The sequence below is a fragment of the Doryrhamphus excisus genome, chromosome 15, assembly GCF_030265055.1.
Source record: "Doryrhamphus excisus isolate RoL2022-K1 chromosome 15, RoL_Dexc_1.0, whole genome shotgun sequence".
Classification (NCBI taxonomy): domain Eukaryota; kingdom Metazoa; phylum Chordata; class Actinopteri; order Syngnathiformes; family Syngnathidae; genus Doryrhamphus; species Doryrhamphus excisus.
The window spans coordinates 5,927,501-5,942,590 of record NC_080480.1 but is presented as its reverse complement, the minus strand read 5'-3'; the positions used below and the strand labels follow the sequence as shown (position 1 = coordinate 5,942,590).

The window sequence follows — 15,090 nt, the reverse complement described above, 5'->3', positions numbered from 1 at the left end:
GGTGAATCATGTCTTTGCTCATCTTCCCCCAAGCAGCCCCCTGAAGCTCACAAGCAAAGAAGGGGTGGAACGGCCAACATAGCATCTGCCCAAGTAGCCATCTGCCAAAGTATTACTGTGATGCAATATTTCCATACACACTCTGCACAGGCTGTCTGTCACACTCTATCCCTCATTTGCATAAATCTATGCAAATGCCAGTACACTTAATCTAACAACAGATCCCCGGGACACCCCCCCAACAAATTAACCATAATATGGACTGTGCGGGTGTGATATAAAACAAATGATAGCTCAGTGAGCACATTGTAGCCAATTCGACAACGTTATTTGCTAAAATACTGTGGCATAATCTATAAAAGCAACTCATGTCATCGCCATTGCTTTGTTGCTTTTATAGTCATTATCTTATCCTTTACAAGTGCGTTGTTGTTATTGTTTCAAGTACTTTCCTATAGTTATTCTGCTCTTCCGGTATAGCACCACGTGTCGACCGAAAGCCGGGTTGGGGGCGGAGTCTGATATGCGCAGTAAATGTTTAGCTTTTTGTAGTTGACACAAGAAGCTACGCTTAGCGGTGTCGGGTGAAGGTTAGTGGAGCGCCCGGTCAGTACATAATTGTTCCGTTTTTAGATCTCAACACGATTGTTTACGTGAGTAATACAATTTCTAACCGCATTGCTGATTAAATCTTTGCTGAGATTGTTTGGACGCTTGGTATGCATTAGCATGTCTTGCTAGCCAGTAAAGTTAGCTGTTGTCAAACAAACCGAGCACAACATTTTGAAAAAGATTAGCATCTAACAGATTCCCGATGAGCCTATCGTATTGAAATGAAGTAAAATGTCATAATAACAATATGTTTAAATGTAGCAATGACATCAAATCTGGTGGCTGGTAAACATAAGAAGGCCTTTGTTATGCTATTTTTCTGTGTTTTGTGTTATGAGGTGTCTAGAATTAAAGCAGCCTGCCTGTGTCAGCTTCCAACATTTTGCTGTTTTCTTATCCTGTCAGAGTCACAGAAAAGCAGGTCAATCTCGTCCCAACGACAAGAAGTGGGGGCCCACACAGCCCCCGTTTATCCGGATAACATCTCATCTGGCTCTTTGGTAAGTCTTTCTTCTGGGGTGTCGAGGGCGAGAGAGATAATAGGAAAGGATGCAAGGACCCTTTTGATATGCAAGCTATATGTACAATATTTCATGAAATTTCCATGACTTTGAATTATTATTAGTTATTCTAAATTATTTAAATTATTTGTACAAATTACTGTTTACGCTGTACATTGTTCATATTTGATGTCATCTATTTATTATTTATTATTTATTATTTATTATTTATTATTTATTATTTATTATTTATTATTTATTATTTATTATTTATTATTTATTATTTATTATTATACGGGAGCCAGGCAACAACATTTCGTTGGCAATTTCACTGCTGTGTCATTGTGCAATGACAATAAAGTTATAAAATAATTATAATTTTTGGGGTATTGTTATGATGTATTTCCCATAATATTTTTTATTTTGTCATATTAGGACTTTTCCCCCCCAACCTAATTTAAAAAAATTACATAATATTATGACTATATTACAGCGTATTTCAGAAAAATATTTTAACTATGCTTTTTTGTTAGACTACAACTTTTTTTCTCTTTATATTTTTACTTGTTGTTGTAAAATAGAATTATTGAATTTATTTAAGTTATATATTTCAAATGATTCTCATAGAAGTCATGGAAATGTAAATACATCCAAACCAGAGGTGTCCAAACTGCAGTTATTGTCTGGTTGCAACTTGTTTCATGTAATGGGATGCAAAGAATAACTGCGTGTATCATTGTACTGACGAGCGCTCACTGCAGCATGTTGTTTTGTTCTGAGCACCACAATGTTGCGCAAGGTTGGCTGGCTCGCCCGCCAAAGCGACAACTCATCACAAACAGTCACGTGCACGGCCACACACACATACATACACGTCACCTTCACATATGGAGCAGCCTGGCACCATGAGGTACACGATGCAATGGGTTTGTACTGCATCTTATTGACTGATATTTGTCATATTGCAGTACCTTTTTATCATAGCATGAATGTCTGTTCTAACAATTGGAAGCAGGGGATATTTGGTGGGCGGTCGTTTATTTCAGACATTTTAAAACATATTTTTTCCCCACTTGAAACACTAGTATTGTGTTTTTTTTGTTATTTATTTACCCAGGCTAAATGAGCCGTTTAGGAAGTACAGATGCTTTGAGCTGTTTACATTACTAAAAAGCTGAATTTGTACTACCACTATTGACACTCACAAATCCTTTTATGAAATACACGTGCCTTCAAAATACATTAACTACTCTGGTGGTATGGACTGGAAAAAACGACATACCTTCAGTTCTTACCTGGTCAAAATTGAGTACTTCTTAACATTATTAGAGCCCGCTAGACATTAAATAACACCCCTACAGTTGACAAGTTCTTTTGTTCTATTTACGACCTTCTAAACTTGCTTTGTAAACATTATTAGAGCCCTGTAGGCATGAAATAAGACCCCTACATATGACAGGTTCTTTTGGACTTATGTCAGACTGCTCTTGAAAAGGCAGAGAAAATGTCTGGTGATGCTTTATCAACTGAACTCTATAGTTAAAGAATAGAAATCCAGCTTACCACCTTCTAGCATTATTAGAGCCCTCTAGACATGAAATAACACCCCTACAGTCACCTTTACACTCCTACTACCCAATATAGCAGACATAATAAGAGACAAAAAGACATATAAGACATAGAAAACCTGTTAATGACCTTTTAAATACACTTTTAACATTATTAGAGCCCTCTAGACATGAAATAACACCCCTACAGTCACCTTTAGACTCCTACTACCCAATGTAGCAGACATAATAAGAGACAAAAAGACGTATAAGACATGGAAAACCTGTTAATGACCTTTTAAATACACTTTTTTCAAACATTATTAGAGCCCTCTAGACATGAAATAACACCCCTACAGTCACCTTTAGACTCCTACTACCCAATATAGCAGACATAATAAGAGACAAAAAGACATATAAGACATAGAAAACCTGTTAATTACCTTTTAAATACACTTTTTAACATTAGAGCCCTCTAGACATGAAATAACACCCCTACAGTCACCTTTAGACTCCTACTACCCAATATAGCAGACATAATAAGAGACAAAAAGACATATAAGACATAGAAAACCTGTTAATGACCTTTTAAATACCCTTTTAACATTATTAGAGCCCTCTAGACATGAAATAACACCCCTATAGTGGCCAGGTTCTTTTGGACTAAAGCCAGACCGGCCTTGGCACTTAACAACTCAACTCCAGTAGATTTTTTTTTTTACAAGTTTTATTTCACACTCAACCACAGCATATACAGGAGCTTGTCAGGTTAGCATGATAATGTTTCAATGAAAGAGGAATAGCATGAAACGACTACTCAGACCAACCGTGGTCGTGTCTACAGTTGTTGCATACCAGTGGTCTCTCCTGGTAGCATCGCATCACGCATGTCACAGAGGAATCGAACAAGTCAATTTTGCATCATATTGGCATCAAAGTTTTGAAAGACATGCGTTTTTATCATCATAGTCAGCATAAAATAACTCCTACTCTTTGATGACTGCAAGTACAATCATGTGATGCTTATATTCAACTATACATAAGCCACATTCCACCCAAGAGTAGTCACATTTACACTCCTTTTACCCAATATCGGAGATATAGTAAGAGATAAATAAGACATAAAATAGACTCACTGTTCTGTACAGGGCGGCACGGCGGTCTAGTGGTTAGCGCGCAGCTAGGAGACCAGGGTTCAATTTCACCCTCGGCCATCTCTGTGTGGAGTTTGCATGTTCTCCCCGTGCATGCGTGGGTTTTCTCCGGGTACTCCGGTTTCCTCCCACATTCCAAAAACATGCTAGGTTAATTGGCCACTCCAAATTGTCCATAGGTATGAATGTGAGTGTGAATGGTTGTTTGTCTATATGTGCCCTGTGATTGGCTGGCAACCAGTCCGCGACCCTCGTGAGGAAAAGCGGTAGAAAATGAATGAATGAATGAATGTTCTGTACAGTACTTTCTTGGGTGATGATTGTCTTGTAAATGTAGCATTACTGACACCTAGTGACCAATATGGACTACTACATATCATCAAAACGTCTTTCCATGACTATTTCATGTTAGTGTTTTCACATGTCAAGGTAATGTGAGGATAAATAATGGATGTTTTTCCCATGTTTTTAGGGGCCATAACTGCCACCAAAAATGTCTGCTAAAGATAGTCTGTCTAATGGAGCGGGGCCCGTCTATGACGGCAAAGACGACGCCCTCAGGTATGATTGTTCCCATCAAACTCAACAGCGTTGTTGTGTTTGTTTTGCCAAGCATGACGTCCGTGACGATTTCTCCTCCCAGGCCAGATGATCTCTCTGAGATGTTGGCAGCCGGGACTAAAGACGTTCACGAAAAGGCAGAAAACACGCAATTTGTAAAAGATTTCCTGAGGGGACGAATCCGTAAGGAGCTCTTCAAGGTGAGTCTGGGAGATGATGGAATCAGGAATCGCGTGCTTAATGTGTCTTTGTGATGGTGCAGCTCGGCGCCGTAGCGCTCTACTACACCTACACGGCCATGGAGGAGGAAATAGAAAGGAACAAGGACCACCCCCAATTTGCAGCCCTCTATTTCCCATCGGAGCTGCACCGCCATGAGGCCCTGGCCCGCGACCTTGAGTACTTTTACGGCCCAGAATGGCGGAGCCTGGTCAGCTGTTCCCCAGCTACCCAACGCTACGTGGATCGCATCCACGACGTAGGCCGGGAGGACCCGGTGCTGCTGGTGGCCCACGCGTACACCCGCTACATGGGGGACCTGTCTGGGGGCCAGGTGCTGAAGAAGGTGGCACAGAGAGCCTTGAAATTACCCCCGACGGGGGAGGGCCTGGAATTCTACCAGTTTGACGCCATCGACAGTGCCAAAGCCTTCAAGCAGCTCTACCGCAGCCGCATGAACCAGCTGGAGCTGGACGTCCTGACTAAGGAGAGGCTGGTGGCTGAGGCCGTCAAGGCCTTCCAGTTCAACATGGAGGTAAAGAAAGCACCCACGTCCATGAGCAGAGTCGTCATGAAAGCCTCTTGCGTCTTTTAAACGTACGGCAGGTTTTTGAGGAGTTGGAAGACTTGGGCCAAAACTTCAAGGAGGACGTTTTAGACGCCGGGATGCCTGTCCATGGAGCCATGGGGGGAGACATCAGCAAATGCCCCTACTATGCTGCCAAAATGGGTACGATTTAGTTTGATCAGCCATGGGCCACAAAAAAAAAAAAAAAAAAAATATATATATATATATATATATATATATATATATATAAATCAAAAGTGACATAATATCACTGAAGGGCTGCACGGTGGTCAAGTGGTTATCGCACAGGCCTCGCAGCCAGGAGACCCGAGTTCAATTCCACCCTCGGCCATCTCTGTGTGGAGTTTGCATGTTCCCCCCGTGCATGCGTGGGTTTCCTCCCACATTCCAAAAACATGCTCGGTTAATTGGCGACTCCAAATTGTCCATAGGTATGAATGTGAGTGTGAATGGTTGTTTGTCTATATGTGCCCTGTGATTGGCTGGCCACCAGTCCAAGGTGTACCCCGCCTCTTGCATGAAGACAGCTGGGATAGGCTCCAGCACCTCATTCCTTGTGAGAATAAGCGGCAGAAAATGAATGAATGAATGAGTAAAATTAGCGGGCTGCAAAGTGGACGAGTGGTTAGCAAGCACGCAGGCCTCACAGCTAAGAGACCCGAGTTCAATTCCATGGGTTTTCTCCGGGGACTCTGTTTCCCCCCAGATTCCAAAAACATGCTAGGTTAATTGGCGACTCCAAATTGTCCATATGTATGAATGTGAGTGTGAATGGTTGTTTGTCTATATGTGCCCTGTGATTGGCTGGCCACCAGTCCAAGGTGTACCCCGCCTCTCGCATGAAGACAGCTGGGATAGGCTCCAGCACCCCCCAGCGACCCTCATGAGGATAAGCAGTAGAAAATGAATAATATCACTGAAATATTTCTTGCCTTTTTTCTTCATCCCAGCGGCCACAGGCGGGACGGCGTACGCATGCCAGCTCGCCGCAGCCGTCATACGACACCCTACCGGTCAGGTCCTGATCGCGACTTGGTTTGCGGCGTTGGCGGGCCTGGCTGCGTGGTATCTGATGTGAGCACACGCATGCACGGACGCAAGTAAGAAGAGCGGACACCATTTCACCCAAGTTATTTTACTTGTCTTACTTGACTGAATATACTTGGAGCTTTTACTTAAGGACCGTACTCACCCCACTCCCACTTGGCTTTTCTACCTCCTTTGCGCCATCCATCCATCCATCCATCCTATCCGTCACCCATCCATGTTCCAGTGACACCGTGTTTGTGAGTGAAACATACTATGCATACTGTAGGTCATACTGTATGTTCTTGTGCAGTCCAGGGCTCACTTGGACTCAGGCAAGATGGTTTAAACTACAAGGACTAACACGGCATTGAAGAACGGTTTATGTGTCATATAAAAAAGTCTTCACTTTGTTTAATTTGACTTTAACAAAGTAAAAAGTCCATTTACGAGGTGCTGAAAGCTCCTCATCCCATTTCAGGGTTCCTACTTGGGCCATCATGTGCTCATGGAAAAAATAGCACAGCACAGCATAGAATAGCATAGCATAGCACAGCTGTATTTCCTCATATAGTGGCCTTGGAGGTTTGTTTTACTCGACTGCAGAGAGTAGCAGGCATCTACGTATAAGAGAAGGCTTTTATTTTGAAAATGGCTGCACTTATTGTTTCACAGTTTGAATATGAAATGTGAAAAATGAAGCTATATTATATAATATATATATAATATAATGTATCAATTGCAATTATTATAATGACATAAAATACAAAAATATGCAAAAAATATGCAATGCCATACAAGTGCATAAAAAACTATTTCCCACAAATTATTAAATACTGTTTAAAAATATTTCAATGTAGTATATATTGTAATTCTTACATATGTAAACATCAAATATATGTATTTTTAAAAATAAACTCAAGATTATTGAAGGGCAAACCTTTATTTGTGCAAATGCATTAGAAATATTTTCCACAAAGTAAAAAAAATGCAGTTTATTTAAAATCATATATTATAATTTATAGATTTTTAAAATAATTATGTATGAATTATATATTTTATAGAATAAATTCATTGTAGATGATTGAAAATAAAATATTTAATCTATTCTTGGAAGGGAAATGATCTTCACACAAATAAGAAAAAGTTGCTTATTTAAAAAGCAATACTACAGTTTAATATGTATTGTAATTATAGTATACAATACAAAATGAAATCTGTATGAATGACATATTTCATTAAAAATGTCAGCTTTACAGATGCTGTGACACACGACTGTGTCGGTGGTCGTGAGCCGCCCATTCGGGGTGTGGCGTTTATTTGTCTAGGGCGGAGGCCACTTTTTGAGGAAATAAGACTATTGGCATCTTGCGTACGCTCATAAAGACTGATGCCAGCATCAGCGAGCCGCTATGTACACAATGCCACAATCATGCAACGACAGCCCGTTTGGAAGGGCACAGCTTCTACGACGGATGGGTCGCCTTTATTAGACATAGGAGATTACCGCTTTATTTTTATGTGATGTTAGAAGCCTTGCTGGAGTGAATAAGCAGGAAGTACCACCAAAGGGATGTCCCCCTGATGCATATTTGACCATGATATTTACTGTGGATATGCAGCGTGGTTGCACATTGTGTGGTGAACATGTAAATGACTGGAATAATGATGTATTCCTCTTCTCAGCAGGGTCATGTGATAGACAGAGGGAGTCCAGCATGATACAGGAAGTATGACTAAGCTATTTTAGAGTATGATTTTAGTATTGTGTGTCTGCTCAACAGTGCAGTCAGAAGCTTTGCAGTTTGTGACTGATTTGCATGAATTATACTTCATAAATGACTGCACGGTAAATACGCCGTTGTTTGTAAATACAGGAAATAAATATGATCCGCAAATGACTTTTTTTTAAGCTTGTATGACATTGAACAGTAAACATACAACAAGTGATCCATAACCCAAAGAGTTCTTGTTAGATGTATTTGCAAAGTACTCCAAACACATGGATGCCACAGGTGAAAGAAATACAATCGACAATAGTGTATCCTTGTAGTTTCTTTTCAATATTAAATATCTTTATCTAATAGTAAATAACTGTTTATCATATATAAATTAATTAACCAGTACATATATATAATCAATTTATATATTTTATGGCTTTGCTTTTTGAATGATTTGGCAAATGCGTTTTGTATTCCATATTGATTTTATGACCAATTCATTTATATATATAATTTGGCTAATTCGTGTATATTGAATTTATATATTTAGTAAATTCTACAGCATCATGCAATAAAAGAATGAAAAATACAATTTCATAATTAATGAAAGTTAGAATGAATGTATCAGATGGTGGATTACTTCGTTTCATTTATATATATTATTTGGCTAATTCGTGTATATTGAATTTATCGTAAATTCTACAGCATCATGCAATAAAAATGAAAAATACAATTTCATAATTAATGAAATACAGTTAGAATGAATGTATCAGATGGTGGATTACTTCATGTTTCATTTATATATATTATTTGGCTAATTCATGTATATTGAATTTATATAGTAAATTCTACAGCATCATGCAATAAAAGAATGAAAAATACCATTTCATAATTCATGAAATTAATGAAATACAGTTAGAATGGATGACTTCATGTAGGATGATTTATTGAATTGGCTTTGTGTCATTTTGTACAGTACATACAGAAGTGTACTACATTAAAAGGAAAGACTAGCTTTATTTATTTCATCTTGTGTTGCGTTCAATGTAACTGTACAAGCGTAACGATGGCACAGAAGGCCGGATCAACTCAACTACGGAATGCTGACATGAATTGAGCTACGTGTTGCGAGGGGGGGGGGTCTCATCCACGTGTTGATATGCATTCTCCAAAGCAGCAGCAGGATGTCGTATTTTACTCTACCCGTGTCTACTTGCTCCATCTGTGTGTGCACGTGCGGACTGCTACCGCTTGGGTGGAGTCTTTGGAACACAAATGACAAGCGTTTGAGCCCGTTGGAGTCTTTAAGTTTGATGATGCGGGCGTCAAAAACGGCTGTCCTTGCACGACGTGATGAAGCATCTCAGTTCCATGAAGATCTCTTACCTTGGAGAGGAGATAAGGATGCGTGTGCAAAGACGGGACGTGATTGGACAACACAAGAGTCCTGACAGCCACAAACCAGATCAGGTGGAATAAAAATAAAAACAATGAGGTGACGATACGATCAATACTAGTCCTACCTGCTTTGTGGCTGTCAGGAAGAACTAAACAACTTCTTCAATTTGGAGAAGAAGCCCCCCTCTTGTTTCAACTCCTCACAATGCTTACCACTGCTGCCCCCACCTGGACACACATTCATACCCCCACTTAAAGCTAAATGAAGCGTGAGGGCGAGTCGGATGGTTTAAGATTTTTACCCGTGTTGGTGGCCGTGACGCCGTTAACCGTTCCGTCAACATCCGCCTCGTCCTCAGCGTAGCTCATCAGCAGAGCTCGCTGCCGGTCTGTCAGTGTCCTGCGCAGAAAAAACATTGTCAGTTCAAAGGTCAGCTCAAGAGGCCGTGTATTGAGTCGTGCTTACTTGGGTACTTTTATTTTGAAGTGGATGTAGTGATCCCCAAAGCCGTAGCCGCTGACGCGAGCGATTCCCTTCCCTGCCAGGTGGATCCTCTGGTCTGTCTGGATTCCTGCCGGGATCTGATCGGGATTCCAAAGTCAGAGTCGGTCATTAAAGCCAAACTTTTTTAGAGCAATATTAAATGTGATTTACGGCTAAATTGAGCGTCTCGTAGAGGCCCTGCGCTCTGGCCGTGCCGCCCAGGATGGCCTGTGCCACCGAGATGTGAAGGTCGGAGTGGATATCAGCGCCGTCCCTCCTGAACACTGGACTCTTTTGGACCTGGACGGGAAATCAAACACGTAACAGTAAATATGGAGAGTGCACCATAATTAGCAGAATACAGCCCATAAAGTTAAAAGTAAACTCGCCCTAAAAGTGATGAAGATCTCCTTCTTCCCGACGGGCATTCGGACAGTCTGACCGTCCTCCATTCCTGAAAGAAAGCACACACGACAGCGAGTGCCGTTTAATCGCTGTCTTGCCACGCTGTTATCAAAACAGGATGACGGCAGGACTGACCCGCGGGAACCGGCACCATGACGGTTTTCCTCTGCTTGGTTTGCCCCGTCCCACGGCACGAGTGACACGGGGACGATATGACCGTTCCCTTGCCACCGCAGCGCCGACATGTGGAGCGCATCACAAACGGGCCCGTGTTTACCGTCTCCTGCGGGGAGAAGACAAAAAAATGAAATGAAATGCTGGTGCTAATAAAAACACAAAGTGATTAAATACTAATATAATCATTACATTCTAATAATTTAATTATTATTCATTTTCTACCGCTTTTCCTCACAAGGGTCGTGGGGGTGCTGGAGCCTATCCCAGCTGTCTTCGGGCGAGAGGCGGGGTACACCCTGGACTGGTGGCCAGTCAATCACAGGGCACATATAGACAAACAACCATTCACACTCACATTCATACCTATGGACAATTTGGAGTCACCAATTAACCTAGCATGTTTTTGGAATGTGGGAGGAAACCGGAGAACCCGGAGAAAACCCACGCATGCACGGGGGAGAACATGCAAACTCCACACAGAGATGACCGAGGGTGGAATTGAACCCTGGTCTCCTAGCTGTGAGGTCTGCGCGCCAACCACTCGACCGCCGTGCCGCCCAATGTAATTATTAATAAATCTATTTTTGGAGTATAATACAGTGAAATAGCCAACCAACGAGTACATTGTGTATCATTTCAGTGTTTATGTCAATGGTTGTTAGAAAAGCGACATATCGTTACCATGCCGGAGCCGTTGCAGTGGTGGCAGTGCTGGACCTTGGTGCCTGGCTCGTGGCCCTTGCCATCGCAACGCTGGCAGGATGCCTCCATGTTTATAGATATTTCCTTGTTGACCCCCTTTGCTGCCTGAGTGAACGTCAGCTCCATGATGTACTGAGCATATAGAGGTGAGTTAGTTAAAAGACGCATCATTATATTTATAATATTTAACCTTCCAATCACATTGTGTGACTTTTAATGTCATTTAGTAGAATTCTTATCAGTCTGAGTCTACACAACAGACCTCCTGTGGCTGATCAAAGATGGCGTTGAAGTCCCCGAATCCTCGCCCTGCTGAGAATTCGCCAAAAATCTTGCGGAAAAGCTCCTCCGGGTCCACATTGCCGGCTTGTCCGGACCAATACTGCTGCCCGCTGCTGGCTCGCCCGGCATCAAAGCCCGCAGAGCCGTACGTGTCATACTGCTGTCTCTTGGCTTCGTCGCCCAGCACCTGAGAGAAACAAAGTCACATTTGTAATACAGAAATACAGTTACAATATGATTGCCATTTTAGATTAGATTCAACTTTATTGTTATTGCTCATGTCACTGGTACAGGGCAACAAAATGCAGTTAGCATCCAACCAGAAGTGTAATTTTATAAGTACCTTAGTAGTAAGTAAATGTAGAAAAATGGACAGATCTATGTACAAACTATAACAGGCTATGACTATAATACAGTGAGGATATGTACAGGGATATAAATGACTATTGCAGATTATAAACAGTATGCACAGTATTGATGTGACAATATAGAATAACAGTAATATGTACAGTATTGCAACGAAGTGACTAGAGTATGGCTATTGCAGATTATATATAAATTATAAACAGTATGATCTATGAATGCAACAAGATTTGTTACAACATTTGTTACTGGAATCACAAAAAAACGTTGAAGCGTTTTTTTACGTTATACTGAAGTGTAATAGCACCAAACCTCATAAGCCTCAGCCAGCTGAGCAAATTTCTCCTTGGCTTGCAGGTCATCTTTGTTGGCGTCAGGATGGTACTTTTTGGCCAGCTGGAATGGACAAAAAAAAAAAGACAGTAACGGACAGGACAGTGCGAGAAAACAAGTTGTGAATCCGCCCGGCGACAGCAGACCTGATAGTAGGCTTTCTTGATCTCCTTCTGGGTTGCCGTACGAGGTACACCAAGGATCTGGTAAAAGTCCTGCTTGTTGTTCGCTGATGGGCTTGTGTGAAACGTGCACACAATGTGGGACGTTTTGAAACCTGTGGGAGGAGGAAATATTGTTGTGGTAATTCACACTTAGCAATTTATCATGCCTTTGTGTTTTGATTGGGTCACATGACTCCCCAGAGAAACTTGGGAGAAAGACACAAGGCTCACTTATCAAACATGTAACAGTAATCAAGTTCGCGGTCCGTAAGTTGAAGAACCTGCATGGAGTCTCCAAAGAGCAATACTTAATTACAGTAAAACAATAATTTAATTATAACGAGCTCCAGATGTATGCGCAAACATGACAACAAACTTTAGCCTAGCCTAGCTTAACATAGCATAGTTTAGCCAATGCTAACAGCATACGCATACTCACCTGGAAGCCCTTTCAATGTCAACCCTTTCCCAGCCCCGCCACAGCCCAGGTTCCCTCCGGGACAAAGCGTCCCGGCTCTGAATGTAGAAACTCCACGGACTCCTCCATGGGAAGACGAGACAAGGGCACAGGCTGCACGTTGATGTCCGGAGGACAAGATGACAGTAAACCAACGTGTAGACCAGCGAGCAGCTGACGACGCCATCATTCCCACAATGCGTCGGGTACTTGTCAACCACTGCGCATGTTAGGAAGTAGTACGTCACAGCGTGATTGCGTCAGGTTGTTCCTGACAGAAATCAGACTTCTCAAGTTGTGGTGCGGCCTCTGCTGGAGACGCCGAGCTATTTTGAAACAAAAAATGTAAGGAAAATAAATATTTTTCAGGTGGCACTTGGTGTAAAAAGTTTGGAGGAAAAAAACACTATCACTTGAAAAAACACGCTGGTTATGTTAGTCAAATGGTACATACAGTATAATTTGGTTATATAAAAAGAGCTGTAGTTGAAAGTTTAATTTCATATGCATTGAAAATATCAAAAAGTAAAAGCCACATGGACACAAAAGGCCAGCAGAGAAACCAGAGAATTAAAAAGTCGACATCAGAGTTTATAATGCGGGAATCTATCTTCTAAAGCTCAGAATTACGAACATATTGTGAACGCAGCACGAGCTCCACCCACCGACTCGCACGCGACAAAGCGTTTTCCTGTTGTGTCCAAAGCACAACCCCGCCCAACCGTGACGTCCGCGTGTTGTGAACCAAGCGGACTCCATCGCCCGGCGGCCAACCCGAGCTGTCAGCTGGAGCACAACGTCTCTGCGGACGAGCAGCCGGACACACAGCCAACGTATCACCCGGAAGACAGCAAACAAGTCGAGTGGAGACGGCAGCATGAACCGCTTTAAGATCTCCAAATTCAAAAACACCACTCCGAAAATTGCCAAGAAAGATGTGAGTGCTTGTGCTTGTCTTTTCATAGCATTTAGCATCGGCGTGCTACGATAGTACTGTTACTGTGCTTTGGAGGGTGGAGGAAACGCCTGCCTGCAATGATTGCTGAACTTCCTGCATCTGTACGAGTGAGACGAGTATCGTTACACAGTCTCATTCACAACTATGTCCTCTTGTAAGAGTAATGTGCTTACCAAAGCACGCTAACCTGATTTTGCAGTGACTTCCACGACCATAGTGGCACCGTGTATCATCTAAATACATACATTGTATGATACAGTCTGTCTGGAGGAGTCCAACCTGCCCGCTGACGACCACAACATGTACCCAGATGTCATGTTTCTTCGATTTGCGTGTAAATCTGCAGCTGTGTCTAATCAATATACAACTTTATTCGTTTCAGGTTGCAGCCTTACTTGCATTGCATAGCATGTGTGGATTATGTAATCTTGACTGTAAAAAAATGCCAGGAATGTAAAGAGAAGCATTCATCCAATCTCTGCACACCAGAACACTATTTGACATGAAATAAATACACATGAAAGTACAAACGAAGCTAGTCTTTGTACTACTACTGGAGCGTACAACATAGTCTAAGTAACAAGTAATCCTGAATAGTAGCATTTGACTACACTTACTTGTCAGACCGTGAGTTTATCTATAAAACACATTTCAGCATTGTTTTTTTACAATAATAATTCCTTTGTAACATCTTTTCTTCTACACCTTCTGGTTGATACAGACTCAACGGCGCCTCTGCTGTTTGGCATCAAGTAGTGCACCCCATTTTGCCCGTTTCTTCTTTTTAACATACATTATTAGTAGTCAATATTTGTATGGAAATGTTTTATTTTAGAATCATTTTTAGATTAAAAATATTTAGAATATAATATTATATTTAACTTGTGTTTTTTACAATAATAATTTTTGTTATACCCCAAAGTAGTTGAGACAGACTCAACAGTGCCTCTGCTGTTTGGCGCCAAGTAGTTCTTTTTGTAACATGCGTTATTAGCATTAAAATATTTGTATGGACATGTTTTATTTTAGAATAATTTTTGGATTCAAAAATATTTATAAAATAATATTTAACGTGTGTTTTTTACAATAATAATTATTTTGTTTTATACCCCAAAATATTTGAGACTCAACAGCGCCTCTGCTGTTTGGCGCCAAATAGTGCACCCCATTTAGCCCCAACTGCTTGTTGAAAATTATTGCATTTCTTTTTGTAACATGCATTATTAGTATTCAAATATTTGTATAGAATCTTTTTTTATTTTAGAATAGTTTTTGGATTAAACAATATTTATAATATAATATTTAACTTGTGTTTTTTTTACAATAATAATAATTTTGTTCTATACCCCAAATTAGTTGAGACAGACTCAACAGCGCCTCTGGTGTTTGGCGCCAAGTAGTGCACCCCATTTTGCCCCAACTGCTTGTTGAAAATTAC

General features: G+C 41.1%; 3 protein-coding genes across 9 annotated transcripts in view; 2 read left to right on the top strand and 1 right to left on the bottom strand.

The window, feature by feature from the left end:
* The first annotated feature begins 529 nt into the window (after positions 1–529).
* hmox2b (heme oxygenase 2b) lies at positions 530–8,109 on the top strand. 3 transcript variants are annotated; one of them, XM_058048794.1, is made up of 7 exons: positions 530–653; positions 1,018–1,112; positions 4,286–4,374; positions 4,457–4,574; positions 4,637–5,128; positions 5,200–5,323; positions 6,133–8,109. In XM_058048794.1, exons 3-7 carry the CDS (start codon positions 4,307–4,309, stop codon positions 6,258–6,260), a joined length of 930 nt encoding a protein of 309 aa, XP_057904777.1. In that variant the 5' UTR covers positions 530–653; positions 1,018–1,112; positions 4,286–4,306; the 3' UTR covers positions 6,261–8,109. The 3 variants fall into 3 exon arrangements, with proteins under 3 accessions (XP_057904777.1, XP_057904779.1, XP_057904778.1); XM_058048796.1 differs by having other exon boundaries at positions 543–590; XM_058048795.1 differs by having other exon boundaries at positions 543–606.
* Positions 8,110–8,858: 749 nt separating this feature from the next.
* Positions 8,859–12,950, bottom strand: dnaja3a (DnaJ heat shock protein family (Hsp40) member A3a). Of its 4 annotated transcripts, none has more exons than XM_058048787.1 (12): positions 12,677–12,950; positions 12,220–12,350; positions 12,053–12,136; positions 11,358–11,564; positions 11,075–11,227; positions 10,352–10,499; positions 10,201–10,265; positions 9,983–10,111; positions 9,794–9,909; positions 9,630–9,727; positions 9,453–9,555; positions 8,859–9,376 (listed from the first exon to the last, which is right to left on the bottom strand). In XM_058048787.1, exons 1-11 carry the CDS (start codon positions 12,882–12,884, stop codon positions 9,467–9,469), a joined length of 1,428 nt encoding a protein of 475 aa, XP_057904770.1. In that variant the 5' UTR covers positions 12,885–12,950; the 3' UTR covers positions 8,859–9,376; positions 9,453–9,466. The 4 variants fall into 4 exon arrangements, with proteins under 4 accessions (XP_057904770.1, XP_057904769.1, XP_057904772.1 ...); XM_058048786.1 differs by having other exon boundaries at positions 8,859–9,315; XM_058048789.1 differs by having other exon boundaries at positions 8,859–9,315; positions 9,541–9,555; positions 12,677–12,949.
* A 461-nt stretch (positions 12,951–13,411) lies between these two features.
* coro7 (coronin 7) overlaps positions 13,412–15,090 on the top strand; it is a 97,695-nt gene continuing 96,016 nt past the window's right edge. For both annotated transcript variants that reach the window (XR_009119530.1, XM_058048780.1), the window contains exon 1: positions 13,412–13,631. Coding sequence is in view for 1 of the 2 variants with exons in the window: in XM_058048780.1 (XP_057904763.1) it covers positions 13,572–13,631 (60 nt within the window). In the remaining variant the exon portion in view is untranslated. The remainder of the gene's footprint in view (positions 13,632–15,090) is intronic.